A 21,714-nucleotide genomic window follows, 5' to 3' on the forward strand; every position below is an offset into this window, starting at 1 on the left:
AAATGAGCCCTTATAGATCCCTGTGGAATTGTACTCCTTTTCATGTGTGTATACAGTGGTCCCTCAACATATGATGGTAATTCGTTCCAAACGACCCATCGTTTGCCGAATCCATCGTATGTTGAGGGATCCGTGCAATGTAAAGTATAGGAAGTTATACTCATCTGTCCCCGCCGCTCCGGACCGTGTCCTCACCGCTCCCGATGCTGTCCCGCTGCTCCGATGTCTTCTTCGGGATCCTCCGGCTTCTTCCGCATCTTCTGCAGGGTCCGGGCCTCGCTTTCTGGTGACGTTATTAGGCTGCTGCGCCGGCACGGCATGTGCAGTGACATAATAACGACGCCGGAAAGCGAGGCCCGGACCCTGGAAAAGATACAGAAGACGCCGGAGGATCGCGAAGTGGACCCGGAGCAGCGGGGATAGGTAAGCAAACCTGTCCGGGATGCTTAAACTGCTATCCGACAGCAGCTTAAGCATTTTGTGCTGTCGGATAGCAGTTAATGCGATGGCCCCGACATATAAAAGCATCGTATGTCGATGGCCTTTGAGAGGCCATCGTATGTCGATTTTATCATGTCGGGGCCATCGCATGTTGGGGGTTACTGTATGTGTATACCGTATATACTCGAGTATTAGCTGTTCCTAATATAAGCCGAGGCCCCTAATTTCACCCCAAAACCTAGGAAAACTTATTGACTCGAGTATAAGCCTAGGGTGGGAAATAAATCATCCTCCCCTGTCATCATCCATCATCCCCCCCCCCACCCCTGTAATCATCCAGACCCCCTGTCATGTGACCCCGTCATGTGACCCCCTTTCATCATCCAGACCCCCCCCCCCCCTTCTTTCGTTTTCTTCTCCCCTCCCCAGGGACCGTCCAGGGAGCCGGGCCGTCCGTCTTCACTGCAGGGACCGACCGTCTTCACTGCAGGGACCATCCGCATTCCGGTGGAAGGGTGAGTCGGCACGGGCCGTCCATCTTCACCGGGAGGCCTTCTTCTCCGCTTCGGGCCTTCCTCGGACTAGTGACGCTGCATTGACGCCACCCCGCAGGGACGTCCGTGCGCAGGGACGCCCCTGACGTCATATGTCTGCCCAGCATGGACATCCTTGCGCGGCAGCGTCAATGCAGCATCACTAGTCCGGGGACGGCCCGGAGTGGAGAAGAAGGCCTCTTAGTTAAGATGGACAGCCCGGACCAGCTCACTCTCATCACCGGAATACGGATGGTCCCTGCAGTGAAGATGGACGGCCCGTCCCACCCCCCCACCGGTATGTCTAAAGCCATATTTTTTTAGTTTTTTTGTTCACTCGAGTATAAGGCGAGGGGGGCCTTTTCAGCACGAGAAATCGTGCAGAAAAACTTTGCTTATACTCGCGTATATACAGTGTGTGTGTGTGTGTATGTGTGTGTGTGTATATATATATATATATATATATATATATATATATATATATAATATAATTTTCTTTTTTTATTAAAAGCGTAATTGCCATTAGAAGGCATCGTTGTGTTCTTAAGGACCTGGGCTAACAGCGCGCAGCACCAATCGTTGTGCCGCGTGCTGTTAACCCTTCAGACGCGGCGATCAAAGTTGACCGCCGCGTCTGAAAAGGAAAGTAAACGCTTCCCGGCAGTTCAGTCGGGCTGATCGGGACATCGCGATAAAATCGCAATGTTCCGATCAGCTGGGACGCAGGCTGAGGTCTCATTACCTGTGTCTGCGGCATCCGATCGGGGTTTGATTGCTCAAAGCCTGAACTACAGGCTTGAGCAATCGAGCCCCTATCTCGCTGATCTGTGCAGAGCTATGGCTCTGCAGGGATCAGCATAGGAGATCAGTGTGTGCAGTGCTATAGCTCCCTATGGGAGCTATAGCACTGCTTAAAAAAAAAAGTTAACAAAGGTCATTTAACCCCTTCCCTAATAAAAGTTCAAATCACCCCCCTTTTCCCATAAAAAAAAAAAAAACTGTGTAAATAAACATATGTGGTATCGGCGCGTGCGTAAATGTCCGAACTATTAAAATATATCATTAATTAAACCGCATGGTCAATGGCGCACCCGCAAAAAAATTCCAAAGTCAAATAGAACATATTTTTGGTCGCTTTTTATATCATGAAAAAATGAATAAAAAGCGATCAAAAAGTCCGATCAATATAAAAATTGTACCACTAAAAACGTCAGGTCAATGCGCTAAAAATGAGCCCTCATACGCAGAAAAATAAAAAAGTTATAGGGGTCAGAAGATGACAATTTTAAACGTATAAATTTCTGTGCATGTAGTTATGATTTTTTCCAGAAGTACGACAAAATCAAACCGATATAATTAGGGTATGATTTTAATCGTATGGACCTACAGAATAAAGATCAGATGTCATTTTTACTGAAAAATGTACTGCATAGAAACGGAAGCCCCCAAAAGTTAAAAAATTGCGTTTTTTCTTCAATTTCGTTGCACAATGATTTTTTTTTTTCCGTTTCGCTGTAGATTTTTGGGTAAAATGACTGATGTCACTGCAAAGTAGAATTGGTGGCGCAAAAAATAAGCCATCATATGGATTTTTAGGTGCAAAATTGAAAGGGTTATGATTTTTGAAAGGTGAGGAGGAAAAAACTAAAATGCAAAAAACCGAAAACCCCTCAGTTCTTAAGGGGTTAAAGGGGTATACCGGTGGGAAACCTTTTTTTTAATCAACTGGACCGTCATGTCCCAAAAAAACCCTCCCCATCCCATGAGGCTCGCGTCGGTGGTGACGATCTGCCACTGAAAAGACTTCCCCCAGAAGAAGGGGAGAGGGGAGCCACCAAAGAAGGGACTGACGTACTGCCAGGGGCAGGAGAATCCTGCGATCCAGGGACAAAGGAGACTTGTCCCACCTGCCCAGAATGGCCAGTTGGAGGGAACGGTAATGAAATTGGGCGAAGGGGACTGCTTCCATGGCAGCCACCATACGGCCCAGGACTTCCATGCAGAAGCGAATCGGGACCAGGACGGGGCATCGCAGGCGACGGACCCCCACCTGCAGAGAGCGCCTTTTGTCCAAGAGAAGACGGACCCGGGCTACTGCGGTGTCGAAAAGGAGCCCCAGAAAAATTAGGGACTGGGTGGGGAGCAGATGTGACTTCTCCCAGTTGATGACCCAGCCGAAAGGGGACAGGGTGTGAAGTGTGATCTGCAGACTCTCCAAATTCTCAGATTAAGAGGTTTGATTAAGAGGTCGTCCAGGTAGGGGAGGATGGAGATCCCCCGACTGCGAAGGATGGCAATGACCGCAGCTGATGCGCTGGGAAGATTGGAATGTGGAGATAGGCGTCTCGGATATCCACTGAAGAAAGAAACTCTCCCTGGTCCATGGAGGCCTCTACAGACTCCATACGAAAATGATAGAGGCGCAGATGGCGATTGAGCAACTTGAGGTCCAGAATGAGATGGACCGAGCCCTCTTTTTTGGGAACGACGAAGAGGTTCGAATAGAACCCTGATCCGCGTTCCCCTGGTGGAACCGGCACTATCACTCTCTGCTCGCAGAGCAGTCTGAAAAGCCACCGCCAAGGAAGGGGACTGAGGAGGGCGGGATAGAAAGAAATGGTGTCTTGGAAGAGAAGAGAATTCTATGCGGTAGCCTCCTGAAATAACATCTCGCACCCAGGCATCCTGGACTTGAGACAGCCGCCCTCCCACCCGAGTACGCGACGCGGGTGGGGACACCCCTTCAGGAAGAGGCAGGTTTACGGGTACCCGATTTTGGCAGTGAAACCTCCAGATCGGTTGCCCGACTTCCATGATGGATGTGCCCTGAAAGAGGGTGTTCTACGAGGAGGAGGCTGCGCCTGCTTGGAGGGATGACCCGGAGCCGTTGACCAAAAGGACCGAAAAGAAGTCTACTTCTGGCGGGGCTCCGAGCGCCGCGACCTGTTCTGTGGAAGCCGAGTACTCTTACCTCACGTAGCTTCAGAAATGATTTCATCCAAACGTTTTCCGAAGAGGCGGGAACCCGAGAAGGGTAGTTCCTTCAGACCTCTTCGACGCAGCGTCGGCGTCCCACTCTTTCAACCACAGGGCGCGACAAATTGCAACCAAGTTCGCCGAGGCAAATGCCGAGCAGTGAGCGGATTCCAAAGTGGCTGAACAAAGGAAATCGCCCGCTTGAGAGAGCTGGAGAGCCGCTTCTGCCAGTTCTTCCCTGGAAAATCCAGCAAGGGCCCCCTGGTGGAGTTGGGAAGCCCAAACTGACACCACCTTGGCCACCCAAGTGGGGAGTAATGAGGATCCAATGGCTTTGAATACAGACTTCGCAAAATTTTCCATTTTCTTGTCCGCCGTATCCTTAAGAGACGCTGCATCCGCAAGGGGCAGTGTAGTGGACTTGGACAGGCGGGAGACCGATGGGTCAACCTTAGGCGGAACCGTAAACTTTGTGACTAGGTCCTGAGGGAAGGGAAAACGTGTTTGCACCTTCTTGAGTCCCTGAAAATGCCTCACAGGGTGTTTCCAAGCAGCGTCCAGCACGGCGTCAAACTCTGCATGAGAGCTAAACGCCTTGGGAGCACGCCGTGATCGGCGAAAGGAGACTTCTGGATCAGGATCCGAAGCTCCGGGGTCCTCCAGATGAAAGGTGTCCCTTATGGCTGACACTAAACCGTCCACCACATCGGACTTTGTAGAGTAATCCTCATGATCCTAGGCGGAATCTGAACCTTCCACTACTTCCCCCGAGGAACAGGAGTCTCCGGAGGCAGCCCTCGCCGGGGGTGAGGGAGACCTAGGATGAGAGGATGGGGACCTAGAACGCCGACCCGGAGAACGACCTCTAGAAGCTGGGGTACGCCCTAGGGCCGGGGAGGGGGAGCGAGACCTGCGAAATGAGGGGCCGCCCTGGGCCTGCTCCCGTGAGGAGCCAGAGGGAACTACCTTAGCACGCTTAGAAGAACGGGGAAAAAAACAGTTCCTGGGAAACAGAGCGCGAGCCTAGAGCCTCGCAGGGATGACCTTTCCAAGGCCGAAGCCACTGACTTGGAAACCATAGCCAATTCGGAAATCGACCGGGAAAGGGAAGAAACTCACTCTGGAGGGGGGGGGGGGGGAGCGCGGTTCCCACGCATTCCGCTGAAGGCTCAGGGACGGTGAAGACAGTTTGGAGGAGCAGGCGGAACAGGAAGATTCAGTAGAACCCACTGGACATTTGGACTTACAACCCACACAAGCATAGTAGGTGACCAGAGTCGTCGCCTGTCTGGGCGGTGGGTTGGGTCTCGGGTCGGACATAGCTGGAAGCTAGGGACAGCAGAAAAAAAAAAAAAAACTAAAGCAATCTCGCTCGGTCTGTGTCCCAGTTCTGGGAAAGCAGATGGCAGCCCCCCCCGTATCCCCTGCGTGAGGTAACCAAAAGGGAGGGAGAGAGAGAGCGAGCGAGTGCAGGGGGGAGGAGCCAGCCACAAGCAAGGCAGGCCGCCTCCCAGAAGCAGGCTATTGCCTGAAATTGACCCCTGAGCGCGCGCACCAGCTGATAGCGCGTGCACCTAAGGGTCACTGATTAGCCTAAGCCCCCATTGGAGAAGTGAACGGTGGGTGGAGCCTCGGCACACGTGGCCGAAGCTCCGGCACCGCGGACGCCATGTTCCCGTAACCTGCACTGACTTCGGCGTCTTAGCTGGAGGGGAGAAACAGCCGCACGATCCCTGCAGAGGCTGAACGGACCGATAAATCTAGGGGTCTCCTGCGGTTGTCCAATAGAAATAATAAAAAGGAGTGCGCCCCCCCCCCCCCCCCAGTAATGACAAAAATACTCACCTGAAGATGTCTTCTACCTGAAGATATCTTCAGCCAGACTTATAGATGCCTGCATCACATCATGCTGCTACAGACCAGGACGAGCAGGGAAAATAGGGGGACCTGGACCCAACGGTACTACCCCAGGAGCTGGCCGTTGGCGGGAAGGGGGTTAACGGTGCATTTGTGAATTATGACCCGTGCCCCTGAGCCTCATATGGGGGAACAGGTAGCGCCATGCTCCTGAACCCCCACCTAAAAACAGTGAAAAAATTAAATGAATGAAAGAAACTAAACAGTCCCTAACTATAAAATAAGAAAAATAGAAGACCAGGTCTGGAGAACTCCAGACCCGTGTCTTGCCTCCTAGGACACTAAGCTTAAACTGATGAGCTCAGGGCCAGTAGGCGGGGTATAGCCTGCCGCGAGGAGCCGACTCTTTTTTTTGTTTTTTTTTTTTTGTTTGTTTGCTTAGTGTCAGCTCCTCCTAGCGGCAAGAGCATATACACCACAGTCTGTGTCTCCCAACAGTTTCCGACCGAGAAATAGCATTTTTGCTTCAAACTTTCTGTTCTTGGAAAATTCCTCATCTGTATTTGTGCACATGTGTAAACTTTACATTCTCACTTTCTGGCCATGGCAGCAGCGTCTTGACACTGAGTTTGCTTCAGGTTATACAGTTTTCTATCTTTAGATCAAACCCTATACTGAAGCTCTATAACATGTAGTAAACACTCTTCCAGTTGACTTCTCACTCTGCCCCATTTCTGCGGACAGCTGAGATATTTAGAGCCTGCTGTGGTGTTAGCCATGCTTGCAGAGTGGCTGCTAACCTTTGTTCACCTTCCAGTAATTTTGGCCATTTTCTTTTCTAGGCAACAGCTGAACAGATCCGCCTCGCACAGATGATTTACGACAAAAATGATGCAGACTTTGAGGATAAAGTAAAACAAGTAAGTTAAGGTTTTCTTAAGTTTTATCCGGTTTTAGGAAGAGAAAATTTTGTTCTGCACATCTGCCTGCTGAACAGATGGGACTGGACACCAGGTGGTGATTTGCATGTGTTCTGCTGCATGTCTGGGTGTGGGACAGCTGCAGTGGCCTTATTTATGGGGGCAGTGTAAGCTGTCATTCCGGCCTGCAATTAAAATATGGTCATGTCTGTCAGAAACCATGTGCTCTGAAGTAATATCAGCCTCCAAATGCTCCCAATAATGAATATATATGCAATACAGATCCCAATTAGATAGATATCTATTTATATTTTACATTTACCGTATATACTCGAGTATAAGCCGACCCAAGTATAAGCCGAGACCCCTAATATCAACCCAAAATCCCAGGAAAAGTTATTGACTCGAGTATAAGCCTAGGGTGGGAAATACATCATCCCCCCCCTGTCATCATCCAGACCCGTCATTAACATCCTCATCATCATCACCGCCTGTCATCATCCAGACCCTCATCATCATCACCTGTCATCATCCCCTTGTCATCATCCCACACATCCCCCCCTTCATCATCCCCTTGTCATCATCCCACACATCCCCCCTTCATCATCCCCTTGTCATCATCCCACACATCCGCCCTTCATCATCCCCTTGTCATCATCCCACACATCCCCCCCCCTTCATCATCCCCTTGTCATCATCCCACACATCCCCCCCTTCATCATCCCCTTGTCATCATCCCACACATCCCCCCCTTCGTCATCCCCACCCCCTTCATCATCCCCTTGTAATCATCCCACACACCCCCCTTCATCACCCCCCCCCCTTCATCATCCCCTTGTAATCATCCCACACACCCCCCTTCATCACCCCCCCCCCTTCATCATCCTCTTCTCATCATCCGCCCTCAGTGGTCTTCAACCTGCGGACCTCCAGAGGTTTCAAAACTACAACTCCCAGCAAGCCCGGGCAGCCATCGGCTGTCCGGGCTTGCTGGGAGTTGTAGTTTTGAAACCTCCGGAGGTCCGCAGGTTGAAGACCACTGCGGTCTTCGACATCATCCAGCCCCCTCTCACCCCCCTTTAGTTCTGTACAGTACTCACCTCCGCTCGGCGCTGGTCCGGTCCTGCAGGGCTGTCTGGAGAGGAGGTGGTCCGGTGGGATAGTGGTTCCGGGCTGCTATCTTCACCGGGGGGCCTCTTCTCCACGCTTCCGGCCCGGAATAGAGGCGTTGCCTTGACAATGGCGCAGAAGTACGTTGGCAATGAACATACCTCTGCGTCGTTGTCAAGGCAACGTGACTATTCTGGGGCCGGGCCCGAAGCGCTTAGAAGAGGCCTCCCCGGTGAAGATAGCAGCCCGGAACCACTATCCCACCGGACCACCTCCTCTCCGAACAGCCCTGCAGCACCGGACCAGCGCCGAGCGGAGGTGAGTACTGTACAGAACTAAAGGGGAGTGAGAGGGGGCTGGATGATGTCGAAGGCCGCAGTGGTCTTCAACCTGCGGACTTCCGGAGGTTTCAAAACTACAACTCCCAGCAAGCCCGGACAGCCGATGGCTGCCCGGGCTTGCTGGGAGTTGTAGTTTTGAAACCTCTGGAGGTCCGCAGGTTGAAGACCACTGCGGGTGGAGAGTTCACTCGAGTATAAGCCGAGGGGGGGTGTTTTCAGCACGAAAAATCGTGCTGAAAAACTCGGCTTATACTCGAGTATATACGGTATTTATTTTATTCTATAAACGCAATACAGAGTACTGGTTAAGTTTCTGGCTATGCCTTATGCAAGAGTTCACCCTTTTTTTTTTATCTGTTATGTGTAGATCAGTGCTCTCCAAACTGTGGCACTCTAGCTGTTGCAAAAAGTTTTGACACAGCTGGAGGGCCACAGTTTGGAAATCACTGGACTTAAGTGATGGCTAGAGAAGAGCGAACTTAAAGTAAATTAGATTCGTCACGAACTTCTCCGCTCGGCAGTTGATGACTTTTCCTGCATAAATTAGTTCAGCTTTCCGGTGCTCCGGTGGGCTGGAAAAGGTGGATACAGTCCTAGGACACTCTTTCCTAGGAATGTATCCACCTTTTCCAGCCCATCGGAGCACCTGAAGGATGAACTAATTTACGCAGGAAAAGTTATCAACTGCCGAGCCGAGAAGTTCGTGACGAATCGAATTTACTGTAAGTTCGCTCATCTCTAGTGATGGCCATCAATCAGGGAGGCAATAAAGCAGCATTTGGTAGCAAGCCTTCTGCTTTAGACAGGTCTAACCCCTCCCATCATTCTGGGCATTTAAAAATGGTTTGATATATTGCATTCCTGTCATTTCACAAGATAAAAAAAGAAAAAAAAAATCTGTCTGGTTTTGTTATATAAACCCTTTAGCGTGGTGACAAGGTGATCTTAGTGCTCTCACTGCTGTTATTAAGCTCCTAAGAGTCCCCTCCATGGTGCACAGAAACACTGGCACTTGCACAAGGGAAAAATGTCTTGATTTTTATGAGTGGTCAGAGATGAGGGAAGCCATGACTTAACTCTGAGGAACAGTGTGGATCATCTTCAGCAGGCAGACATGCTCAGGTTTCAGAGACACAGCCCAGGCCTTTTCTCTTGCATGTCCATTTTTTATTTATTTATTTATTTTTATTGAATTTTAGCAATTTTATAAACCCACAAACATAAAAAAGACATCCCTCCCCACCTTCCCCACTGAAACACACACTCTTTTCCGGTAGCACCAGTCCCTTGATCAGTGGGGATGCGTGCACCTTAGTGCTGTTAATGGGATGACCTTATAAGAAACTTATGTATTTGCTGCTAACTTTGTGTATTTGCAGCTAATGGAAGTGACAGGAAAGAACCAAGATGAGTGCATAGTGGCGCTTCATGACTGCAACGGAGATGTAAACAGGGCCATTAACATACTTCTGGAAGGAAACTCTGACACGGTAAGACTGGCTTTTATAATTTCTTACTCTATTGTGGTTATATCTTGCTTACTATAAGGTGCCCATACCTGTTAGCATATGACTAGAAAATAAGTCGCTACTGGTTGCAAGTATATTACACAAATATCTGTTTTGGTTGAGTGAAGCTTTTTCATAGGACAGAAAAAGTACATACATTTTAACTAGAGGTGCACCGAAATGGAAATTTCAGAACCGAAACGAAACCGAAATAAAAAAAAATGTCCGGCCGAAACAGATACCGAAAATGACTTGTCCCCGTCTTCGGGTAAAATGCAGCGCTCCGCTCATTAGATTAGATTGCCAGCTCCCCCACATTAGGTTGGGAGTTCCCCCACAATAGTAGGCAGCTCCCCCACATTAGGTTGGGAGTTCCCCCACAATGGTAGGCAGCTCCCCCACAATGGTAGGCAGCTCCCCCACAATGGTAGGCAGCTCCCCCACAATGGTAGGCAGCTCCCCCACAATGGTAGGCAGCTCCCCCCCACAATGGTAGGCAGCTCCCCCCCACAATGGTAGGCAGCTCCCCCCCACAATGGTAGGCAGCTCCCCCCCACAATGGTAGGCAGCTCCCCCCCACAATGGTAGGCAGCTCCCCCCCACAATGGTAGGCAGCTCCCCCCCACAATGGTAGGCAGCTCCCCCCCACAATGGTAGGCAGCTCCCCCCCACAATGGTAGGCAGCTCCCCCCCACAATGGTAGGCAGCTCCCCCCCACATTAGGTAGGCAGCTCCCCCCCACATTAGGTAGGCAGCTCCCCCCCACATTAGGTAGGCAGCTCCCCCCCACATTAGGTAGGCAGCTCCCCCCCACATTAGGTAGGCAGCTCCCCCCCACATTAGGTAGGCAGCTCCCCCCCACATTAGGTAGGCAGCTCCCCCCCACATTAGGTAGGCAGCTCCCCCCCACATTAGGTAGGCAGCTCCCCCCCACATTAGGTAGGCAGCTCCCCCCCACATTAGGTAGGCAGCTCCCCCCCCACATTAGGTAGGCAGCTCCCCCCCACATTAGGCAGCTCCCCCCCACATTAGGTAGGCAGCTCCCCCCCACATTAGGTAGGCAGCTCCAGTATACATATACAGTGTATGGCTGGGAGCTGTATGTCTGTACTGCTGCCCCCACAGTGATCCGGTCACCGCTCCTCCGGCCCGGGGTCACATCTACTGCTATGGCCTATGGACCATAGCAGTAGGTGCCGGGACCGAAGGAGCGGTGACCGGAACACTGAAGAAGATGACGCGGTCACTTACCAGGCCCAGGCCAGCGCGCGTTCTCCTGCGACGATCCTGCGGTCCACCTGCGTCTCTATGGTTGTACGCATGGGACGTCAGTGACGTCCCGTGCATACGACCATAGAGGCGGAGAAGCGAGTGACCGAAGGAGGATCGCAGGAGGACGCCGGGGAATGGTGAGTGACCGGCGGACATCCTTATGTCCTGAAAAGATTTTTCGGGACACAGGGATGTCCGGGATAGGAATACTTCTTTTTATGTGCCCGGGCCGGCTCCCGTGTGTGGCTGCAGGCGGGGGCCGGCCAGAGCATATAAAACCTAATACTGTATACTAAAAACCAGGGGGCCTTCAGCTGTTGTGAAACTACAACTCCCAGAATGGCCAGACAGCCTTTGCCGGTCCGGGCCTGCTGGGAGTTGTAGTTTCACAACAGCTGGAGGCCCCCTGGTTTTTAGTATACAGTATTAAGTTTTATATGCGCTGGCCGGCCCCCGCCTGCAGCCACACACGGGAGCCGGCCCGGGCACATAAAAAGTATTCCTATCCCGGAGAGCGCGGCCCCCCCTGCACCCCCCATGAGTGCTTCTGCCACTGGCAGTGTTTGTAACTTGTGCTGTGGGCGTGCAGGGGAGGTGGGTCATTATCGGCACATTTTTTGTTGTTTCGGCATTTCCCCGAAACAGCTATTTTCGGCCGATATGTATCGGCCGCCGATATATATCGGTGCATCCCTAATTTTAACTATTCTCAACCTCTGAGAACCATTATTTTAGAAATGTTAGAGTTTCTGCAGGTTGATACATCTATTGCCAATGTTAGAACTTTCCCTTGTGGTTGCTCTGTTTGGGAACTTATTGACAAATATAAAAAAACTATTGTTTTGTTCCTACAGACCTCATGGGAGACTGTTGGGGGCAAAAAGAAGAGCATTGGGAAAGAGAGCTCAGAAAACCAAGAAAACCGTGAGAAGAGGGGAGACAGAGAAACTAGCCACGGTCGTGGAACATCCAGCAGACGTGGCAGAGGAGGAAGCCGTGGTAGAGAGTGTATGTTGCCCATTACTATTAGTCTATACCAGTGTTTCCCAACCAGGTTGCCTCCAGCTGTTGCAAAAATACAACTCCCAGCATGCCCGGACAGCCTTTGGCTATCCGGGCATGCTGGGAGTTGTAGTTTTGCAACAGCTGGAGGCAACCTGGTTGGGCAAAAACTGGTCTATACTGTAGGATAGTACTATAGACAGTTTAATAATAATTCTTTCATGCAGTTAGAGCAGAAGAAAATGGAGTTGACAGTGGCCCTGGGGATAGACCTGCTGACCGTGGGAGACGTGGACGTGGAAGAGGTACAGTAGTTTTCTCTCTGCTGCTCTATCATGCTCCAGTTGGTTGTTTCTGTGATTATCTCTTCGTTGACAGAATGATTGATAAAGAGTGCATTATGCAATCAGTTTTCGTGAAAATACAATGTGATTATACCAGTCTGCCAGTTAAAGGGGTTGTCCAGGTTAGGAAAATTCTGGTAATATAGATTCTAAGAATAGATTCTAGAATATGGAGTTCAGGGTCCTTACCTCTTGGATAGCAGTTGTCAAATGTGTGTCTTTTGCTCTGAAGGTCCCACCCTGCATTATTTAAACACACTGATTTAAATGGACACCATGTAATGCCTAATTTCACCTGTGGTGGCTCTACAGAGAAATAAAACACTTGGGGAGAAGTTGAGACAAGCGTTTCACATGCCAGTTCTAAAGGGGCACTCCAGCATTTGACAACTTATCCACTATTCTCAGGATAGGGAATGTGTCCTATTGTGAGGGACCCAACTGCGGGGGATCCTCGTGATCTCCAGAATGGTGCCAGAATCTCCCTGAGTAGCGGTCTGACCCCCCTGTAATAAGACACTTATCCCTTATCTTGTGAATAGGGGATTAGTTATCAAACGCTAGTATACCCCTTTAAGTAAAATACCGTTGCCATTGCATTCGGAAATTCGAAAAGCAGCGCACACCTAAAACTTCAGGTGCTGCCCAACCCAGCATGTAGAAATGTTAGCTGCAAGGTAGTGTACAAGAGACCTATTTGTGGAGCTGTGCCTACACGGCAACAAACAGGGTTGCCTAGCAACCTGTCTCGCACAGTCATAGTAAGTTTGTATTTAGGCTGGAAAATGGACTGTGCAAAAAAAGTGCATAAACTATAGTATATTTGCTGAGCCTTGGAGGCCCTGCCCCTTTTTATTTGAAGCCCCACTCACGTTTCCTAAGGGCCATGGGAACCTGTCGTAAATGTTTGCACAAATACTCTCATAAGCATGTTGAGGGAGTACTGTTTACCCTTTGGCAATGTATATGAACCTACTATACACCTGGATCCCTTTTGATGTGTGTTGTTTTTTATTTAGCTTTCTGTCAAGAAACTCTTACAACAGGTAGGGCAGTGTTTCTGAACCAGGGTGCCTCCAGCTGTTGCAAAACTACTCCCAGCATGCCTGAACAGCCTTTGGCTGTCTAGGCATGCTGGGAGTTGTAGTTTTGTAACAACTGGAGACACCCTGGTTGGGAAACACTGAAGTAGGGGGTTTTCCAATGAATGAACTTCCTTTTAAAGGGGCTGGCCACTCTATATGTTAAAATTACTCAATGTACTGTAATAGTAAGGTTATGTCAGCACAGTTAACAGCCATCCCGTTCATAGTGCAGAGTGCCATGTGACCACGCACCCCCTCGGCATTCCCCACTGTGCCTGTATATGCCTGGGGGGGACACTGCATGTCATGTGCTTCTCCACGCTCGGACATGATAGAAGAGAAGCAAGAGGGGAAGTGGCTTCTTACATCTTCACAGCTGTCGCACATGTCGGGGAGTAGTGGACAAATAATTTTAGCATTAAGCGGCCAACCCCTTTTAGGGTTCCAGTGCACAGTCTGGTGATTAATGTACCTTCACTTCAAGTGAATGTAACTCCTAATTCTTGGCTTAGGCCTGCTCACTGGCTTTTTTTTTTTTTTTTTTTTTTTTTTTTAAGATTCAGTGTTTCAGTCCAATTTTTGTGCACAATTCAGCAAATTTCCACTAGGTCCAAACAGGAGGTATGCAACTTAGTTTTGGTAGGATTACACGTAGCGTATACGCAGCATATTTCATTCTGTTCAAAATCTGCTGCACAGTGGTAAATATACTGCATGTTCTCCTGCGAGCAGACACAGGACTTCGTGTGGCCCTGTGTGTGCCGTGAGGTGTGGAGACAGGCCCACTTGTCAGTCATGACGGCACGTTGCCCCCGTCTCCAAACCTTACTGCACACACAGGGCTGCCGCAGGTAGCCCTGTCTTCTCATAGGAAATTATGCTGAGTATTTCCTTCTCCGCAACGGATTACGCGAAGTGTGAAATACGCTGTGTACACTCTGAGTGACCCTACCCTTAATGTACAGGTTTGTGGCTCAGGGGCATAATCACTCCTTCATATGCAAACACAAAAATTACAGCAACACACTGCAAGTGCTAAGATATATGTATGTGAATCATTTTAAATGCAATACTGCTATAGAAAATATTATGCATACAATCTGATTTAATAGTATTCATCATCTCACCATGGTAACGTGAACTCATCAGGACACCCTACTCTATAGATATGCCTCTCTTGGGCTAGCTGCCCCCGACATGCAATAAATAATTGGTCCGTACATTAAAAAAAGAACAGTAATAAATAAGCAGGTGCACACGGTCATAGCTTAAGGATCAAACACACAAATTACAGCGGCGCACTGCAAGCGCTAAGATATATATGTAATGTGAATGATTTTAAATTGCAATGTTGCTTTATTCTGCTACTAGAAGTGCTGTATACTGTATCCCTTATTGTTTTACCAACGTCTCTTCCTTTATAGGATTTGGAGGGCGTGGACGAGGTAGGGGAGCAGGAAGGTTTTCAGCACAGGGCATGGGGTAAGTAATGCATGCGTTTTAATGTAAATGGCTGACGTTATTATTGTTGCATTACTTTAAACTGTTCTGTTCTTTCTTCCAGGACCTTTAATCCTGCAGACTACACAGAACCCAGCAGTAATGATGGCTTTGGTGTTAAACCAGATGTGTGGGAGACCGGTCAGACCGATGGAGAGGAGGGCACTGGTAAATGTTGTTCTATCTCGGGCTGTTCTGTTCTGTTCATATCTTGTTTTTTAGATTTCACACTTTGCACATTTTGCATGTTGTTTTTACCTTAGCAAGTAGTGACAATGCCTTAAGTTTCATGCCTTTCGCATAAGATCTATACCATCCCTATTTTATCTAAAGGTTACACTGAAGCTTTGTATGTACTTTGCGTTACTAAGGGTTTTTCTATTCACTGATTTTTACAAGGAGCATGGAGAAATTCTATCGAAGAATGGACAGCAGAAGACTGGAATGAAGATGTGAGTGCTGTCTGCATTTATTCTACATTTTTGGGGAGGGGCTCTTATTTTTTTGTTTTTATGTTAAGTTCTTACAGTACTGCCTTATTAGCATTTAGTAAATCCAGTTTCTCGGTCGCTCTTCGTTGAGGGACACCTTACTGATGGGTATATGCTTTTGCCACTAGGAGGCGCTGACACTAGGAAAAAAGTCGGCTCCGCCCTGGCAGGATATTCCCGCCCACCTGCAGTGAGGTAATCAGTTTTATCTAGTGTCAGCAGGAGGCAAGACACAGGTCTGGGAGCTCCCGAGACCTGTTCTTTTTTTAAAATTATTTTTCTAGTAAGGGCTGTTTAGTTAGGTTTCTTCTCCTTTTTGTTTCCCTTTTTAAGGTGGAGGTTCAGGAGCATGGTTATACCTGTTCCCCCCCATATGCGATGAAGGGGCGCAGACAGTGTATGTACCTTCTCGCCAACGGCCAGTGCCTGGAGGTTGTACCCTGGGTATGGGACCCCACTGCCCCTGCTTGCCCCGCTATCTTAGCCTGGTATGATGCAGCGTGGCCATAAGCTGGTTGAAGACTCCTGAGGTGAGTATAGAATATTATCTGCATGTGAGTATGTACCCCCTCCCCTCTTTAAAAAGGAACTCTGTCCTTTTTTGCAGGGCTCGCACAGGGTTTCATGGGAGGGCTGTGTCTCTGCATACTATATCCTGTGGAGGACAAATGCTAGCATTTTGCAGCGGCTCCCTCCACAGGTGTTCTTTTCCAGCTCACCTTTGAACAGCCGTGCTGTTCCTCCTTTCCGCCAGCTATGTCAGCAGCGTACTGGGGGCTCAGCCAGTGGGAGTCAAGGGGTTTGGTGGCAGATGGCCTTTCTTTTCCTTCCCCTGAGCCAGCATGCCCCGGGAGACCAGGCTGTGCCTACTCCCCATTTTTCAGGGGTCTATGGCGGCACGTTACTCCGCCCTTATTTCCCCCCTGAGAGCGCGCGGACCAGGAATGCGCCTCCTATCCTGGTTCGTGCGTACCACGGATCATTCCTGTAGCTGGTGGGTGCTTACCTGCAGATCTTATGATGGGCGCCTCCAGCGGCATCTAGCTTCACCTCTCCACTGGCATCTTGCTCTGACCCTCCTTCACTGCGCAGGTCGGCAGCGCGCTGTTCTTACAGAGGCTCTGTTTGCCCTCTTGTCCCCTTGCTTCGGAGATGTGAGACACCTTGGCAGGCGCTTCCAAGCGCACTGCTCTGTACCTTCGCCGCTCCAAGGCTACAGCATGAGTATTCCTAGTGTCCCTGCATGAGGTGGGCATGGTGTGGGCTTCCTAGCCCCTTCTACCTTCAGGGATCATAAAGACAGATTCAGCGCAAGGCGCCTTGTTCCCCACGCTTCTTTACTTAGTGTGTGCATATAAAAAAGTAGTGTTTGGCGCCCTCTTGTGGTGTATAATTTTTGCCTTCTTTTCCATGCACCCTTGTGACCTCTGGGGACACAATTACAGCCTTAGCCTGTACTATCTATCGCTTCTCAGCCTTTTGGCTAAGATCAAGTGTAGTGTCTGTTCTTCTCAGTTTTATATCTGATACGTCCCCGGTCGGCGGACCATATATTAAAGGGATTTTTGAGAACCGGGGGCCAATTTCGAAGCTTGCTTCCATCGCTCCATGCATTGACTCGATATGGCAGTATCTTCGGGTACAGTGCACCAAAAATATCTGTTTTTGTTTTTTTCTGGGACTGTATACGGGGGCCCCTTTGTCTTCATCACCCTGTACGGGACCTGATATGACACATTGCATTGAGTCAGTTGAGGTATGCCTCTGGCATATCTGCTTTTGCCAGTGTTCTCACTCTGTCAAAGACACATGTGACTCTCTGTGGTGGGTTGTGCCAAGGATTTCATGATCCCTTGGAAGATACCGGGCTTACAGTCAGGACTGTTTCTCCTCTACCACCAGTTGTCATAACACGTTTGCCATGTCCGCTGGTGTTCTTGACAAGTACATACATTATTCCCTCCTCCACAGGCTGACACATGCGCTGCTGCTGTCCTGGTTCTCCATGTCCAGTGCAAGGTCTCCATGGAAGTGTCCCTGCTTGACATGGATTGCACCTTCTCTCATTAGGCTAGACAGTAGTCTCACCTGTCTCTCATCTCACAACTGCCGCGTCCAAGGCTGGATTTTGGTACCCCACTACTAGTGCGAGGTGACCGATGAAGTGCCCTGTTGTCTACATGGACCCATGTCAGTAAGCCAGACAGTGGTCTGCATGGTTTTCTCTGCCACCCGTCACTTCTCCAAGGGCTGATGTATCTGCGGCTGAAGTTCTGGTACCTCACTGCTAGTGCGCGGTGTCCGGTGGAGTGATTTGTCGTGTCCCTGTGGACCATATGCAGGGTGAAAGGGGTACAATCCATGGCTCCTAAGCCTCCCTCGATCTCCCATGGTGACGGGGATTCTATTCATGGCTTCTAGGCTTCACTGCCATTCCACATGTGTCAAAGGGGCACGGTTATTGCCTATCTGACTGTTTCCCTTTATCACCAGCGCCTTATCACCAGCACCTGAAGGGGCACTTATTACGCCAGACCGTTGTCTACACAGTTTCCGCCGCTGTCTGTCTCACATCTCTGGGCTGCCGCAAGCATAGCTGTGGCTTGCCCTACCTCACTGTTGGTGTGAGTACTCGGTCAGAGGGTTCCTGCGGGCCGCACTCCTGTGCATCACTGTCTGTGGGAGGGTTCGAAGGAGTGTTCCTGTGTGTTCAGGTATGCTCCACCAGTTAGCCAGACGGCTGTCCCCGTGGTTTACTGCTATGTCTGGTCAACTACCATATGCTTCCCACAGCGTGACGGAAGTTCAGGGAACCCACTGCCTAGGTATAGTTCCGAGTGGGTCTCACCATGTTGCTCCATGGACCCTCTGCAATGCGCCACTTGCTGGTTTGTGGGGTTCCCTACTTTACCAGGTCCCTCTCCACATGCCTGCCGTTCTTATGGCTTCAGGCTGGTAGCCCACCTTTAGTGTGGTTCTGAATGCGGGACCCAGTGTGGCCATGGTCCCTATGCCAGATAGCCAGACTGTGTCTGCAAGGCTTTCTAATCCACCAGGTCACCTCCCCCATTCCTGCCGCTCCCATGACTGCAGTCCAGTGACTCCTTCCATTTGATGTTCCACAAAGTGTGCCTCTATGGGTTCAAGGGACCTCTTCTGTGTCTGCATGTTTCCTGCCCCACATGCATCCCTCATCTCTGTGTAGCACCATTAGGAGATGGCATCGCCTGCAGGTTCCATGGCTTTTCATGGCTACAGCTTCACTCGCTGTTCCCCTTTTCTACGAGTGCCACGTTTGGTTGCTAGGGATATGGTTGTGACACACCACTGGCTGCTGAGTCTGTCTTCCACTGTGCCAGATTTTCGCATGTCTGCAGTTTCCTTCGTGTCTGCAGTTTTGTACCCCACTACTATCGTGGGGTAACCATATCTGTGTGTCTACGTATTCTAAGGCCCTCTGCACGTGTAGAGCCCACCCTCTCTTCTGTTCGTTTTGGTATGCCTCGGGCCTTCCTGTGATCTTGTTCTAAAGACCTGAGACTGTTGAGCACCTCTGTTTTGGCAGGGGGCCTGTTGGGGTGACAGTCTGTTCAGTCCCCCCCCCTCTCTGCCTCCAGGTATTTTCCTGGTTTCCTGTGCAGGGTGGGTCAGGCGTCTGCTCTGTTGCCGTAGATACATCTAGGATAGCTCAATTGGCACCCATCTGGTCCAGCGTTTCACCCTGATGAGGTGTTTCTCTCAATTCTGTTGGTTGCTGTGTGCATGTGCTTCTTACTCGCATTCGTAGCCATGTCTTTGTTTCTTTGCCCAGCACCTGTGTCCAAGATTCCGATCCCTCCATATCTATGTTGTTGTGGGGGGCTACGTCCACCCAGTTCATTGTCCCGTTGCCGTAGGGCGGCATTTCTCTGCTTTGACAGTACTTGGCGCTCTTGTCAATCCCCCTTCCACAGGAGGTACGGGGATCAGGGTGCTGGCATGGTCGGTGCCTGGGTTTTGTCTCTTGTTTTTCCCCTCCACTAAGGGGACTATTTCGCTGAGCTCTATCTTCTGCCTATATGGAGCCATCTCTCTCCCCCTGTTTTATTTATATTTATTTTTGTTATTTTCTGCTCCTCATGCAGCCTGGCACACTCCTCTGTTGGAGGAGTTTACGCACTCATGTATGGCTCAGAACACAGCCAGTCTAGCCACTGGCTGTTGTTTAGGTCCTGCTATTGCTCCCTTCCTTGATGCAATCTCCCTGGAAGGGTGTGTTTATGCTTCCCTTGACAGTGTCGGTTGTGCGACACTTACACCACTGTCTTCTAGAGTGACCTTCCTGTGCCCCATACCTGGGAGTCTCTGCTGGGTTCTCTTCTGTTTTTTCCCTCCGTTCCTGTCCTGACGGGATGTTGCTTCAGAGTGCTTTGGTCTTCTCGGACCACTGGGGTCCAACTCTAGTCTCCTTGGATTGGACACTATCCTAGACTGCTGTGGCGTGCCTTCTTTTTTGGGTTGGCCCTCCTGGTTCTTTGGGCCTTAGTTATGGTTGAGGTCTCGGGCATGGGTAGTGATCCTGCCCAAACTTCTCCGCAATTCCATTTGTGGGGAGGTCTTTCTGTACCGCACTTCTTGTCTTGACACGGAAGTTTGTCTCCCGGAGCGTTTGGTGGCATTTGGGTTTCCTTCCCCTTCAGGTGTACGTGTTTAAGGTGACTCGGAAACCTCCAGTTCCCATGTCTGTCACTCCAACATTCCGGGATGCCCCTTTTTCAGGGTGTTCCGTTCCTTTTTTTTGCTATTATTGCTTTCCATCTCCTCCTTCGGGGTCCATATACGCCCGAGATGGGGGGGCGTTCGGGTCAACAGGATTACACCAGTTGAGCTAATTTCACTATCTGGGACAGGGCTTTTGGGTCTCCAGATGTTCGGGTCATCGCTCTTATGCTCCAGATCTTTCTAGAGCCGGTTTCCGTCTTTCTTTTTTCCAGTGGTTTTCTGGTCTCCACCTCCTGTGCTCTCCTTCTGCTCAGGCGTACGCTGCTCTCCCTGGCGTCTTTCCGCCATGTTCTCTTGAATTGGTCAACTCTGGATGGGGTTCTCTCGTTGTGCTCTTTTTTCCATTTTTGTTTCCCAGCCTGGCTAGCCCTCTGTCTGATTCTGTGTTAATTGGGTTTGATTTCCTACTTCCTTCCGGGATGGTTCTGGCCCGGCTGGCTTCCTAGTCGACCTCTTTCTTGTCTCTGTATAGACTGTAGGTTTAGTCTCTGCAAAAGACTGTCCCTTCCCTTGGCGTCGTAGTCCATGTCCATGAATGGGGGATCTTCTGGTAGCCCAGTTTCTGGGCCTCAGTTTTCTCAGGCTTGGGATCTCTTCTGCACCTCTTACGGACGAGTGGGTTCGGTCTCTGTTTCCCTTTCTTTAGTGGTGGTTGTTCTCACCCTAGGGGACTGCTTTGGTGTGTCCCCCAATGAAGAGCGACTGAAAAAAGATTTTTTTTGTACTCGCCATAAAATCTCTCTCGTAGCCTTCATTGGGGGGACACCGCACCCACCCATATCTATCTTTTTTGTCCCGATGATCTTTTCTGGGTCTTTTTCCGTGATTCTTTTCCGGGGTCCTTCGGACTTATTTCTTTGTTGGCTTTCCTACTACTTTGTGACAAAACTGATTACCTCACTTCCAGTGGGCGGGTATATCCTGCCAGGGAGGAGCCGACTTTTTTTTCCTAGTGTCAGCGCCTCCTAGTGGCAAGGTACCCATCAGTAAGGTATCCCCCAATGAAAGCTACGATAGAGATTTTACGGTGAGTACAAAAAATCTCCTTGTTTCACAGTTCCTGTACAGAATGTATCTTAAACTGATCCTGTGTTACAGCCTGTGAGCTTCACAGCTGTAATCTCCTAGCATCCTCTTCTTGTTCAGTTTTTGTGCACAAAACTGGCACTGGTGATTGACATTCAGAGAGGTGTCATCTTTACAATAAAAAAATAAAAAAAAACTGTTCTCCTGCATGATAATTGCTACATTCTAGTAACATAGTTAATAAGGTTGAAAAAAGACCAAAGTCCATCAAGTTCAACCTATATCCCTAATGAGTCCCTACTGAGTTGATCCAGAGGAAGGCAAAAAACCTTCATGCTATAGGTAAAAATTCCTTCCCGACACAAATATGGCAGTCAGAATAAATCCCTGAATCAACGTTCTATCCCTATAGATCTAAAATCCATAACCTGTAATGTTGTTACTCTCCAAAAATGCTTCCAGACCCCTTTTGAACTCTTTCACAGAGTTCCCCATGACCACCTCCTAAGGCAGAGAATTCCACAGTCTCACTGCTCTTACAGTAAAG

General features: G+C 49.7%; 1 protein-coding gene and 1 non-coding gene across 13 annotated transcripts in view; both read left to right on the forward strand.

Annotated features, from left to right (window-relative positions):
• UBAP2 (ubiquitin associated protein 2) overlaps positions 1–21,714 on the forward strand; it is a 111,255-nt gene that overhangs the window by 25,415 nt on the left and 64,126 nt on the right. For 11 of the 12 annotated variants that reach the window (XM_056542519.1, XM_056542508.1, XM_056542527.1 and 8 more), the window contains exons 3-9: positions 6,650–6,727; positions 9,558–9,668; positions 11,813–11,966; positions 12,188–12,265; positions 14,814–14,871; positions 14,954–15,057; positions 15,289–15,341. In XM_056542519.1, the coding sequence (XP_056398494.1) occupies positions 6,650–6,727; positions 9,558–9,668; positions 11,813–11,966; positions 12,188–12,265; positions 14,814–14,871; positions 14,954–15,057; positions 15,289–15,341 (636 nt within the window). The remainder of the gene's footprint in view (positions 1–6,649; positions 6,728–9,557; positions 9,669–11,812; positions 11,967–12,187; positions 12,266–14,813; positions 14,872–14,953; positions 15,058–15,288; positions 15,342–21,714) is intronic. The other variant, XM_056542536.1, reaches the window with a different exon arrangement.
• Positions 16,844–17,035, forward strand: LOC130337359 (U2 spliceosomal RNA). Its single transcript, XR_008878252.1, has one exon. It is a non-coding gene; the product is annotated as a U2 spliceosomal RNA (small nuclear RNA).

This window comes from Hyla sarda, chromosome 1 (assembly GCF_029499605.1).
Source record: "Hyla sarda isolate aHylSar1 chromosome 1, aHylSar1.hap1, whole genome shotgun sequence".
NCBI lineage: Eukaryota > Metazoa > Chordata > Amphibia > Anura > Hylidae > Hyla > Hyla sarda.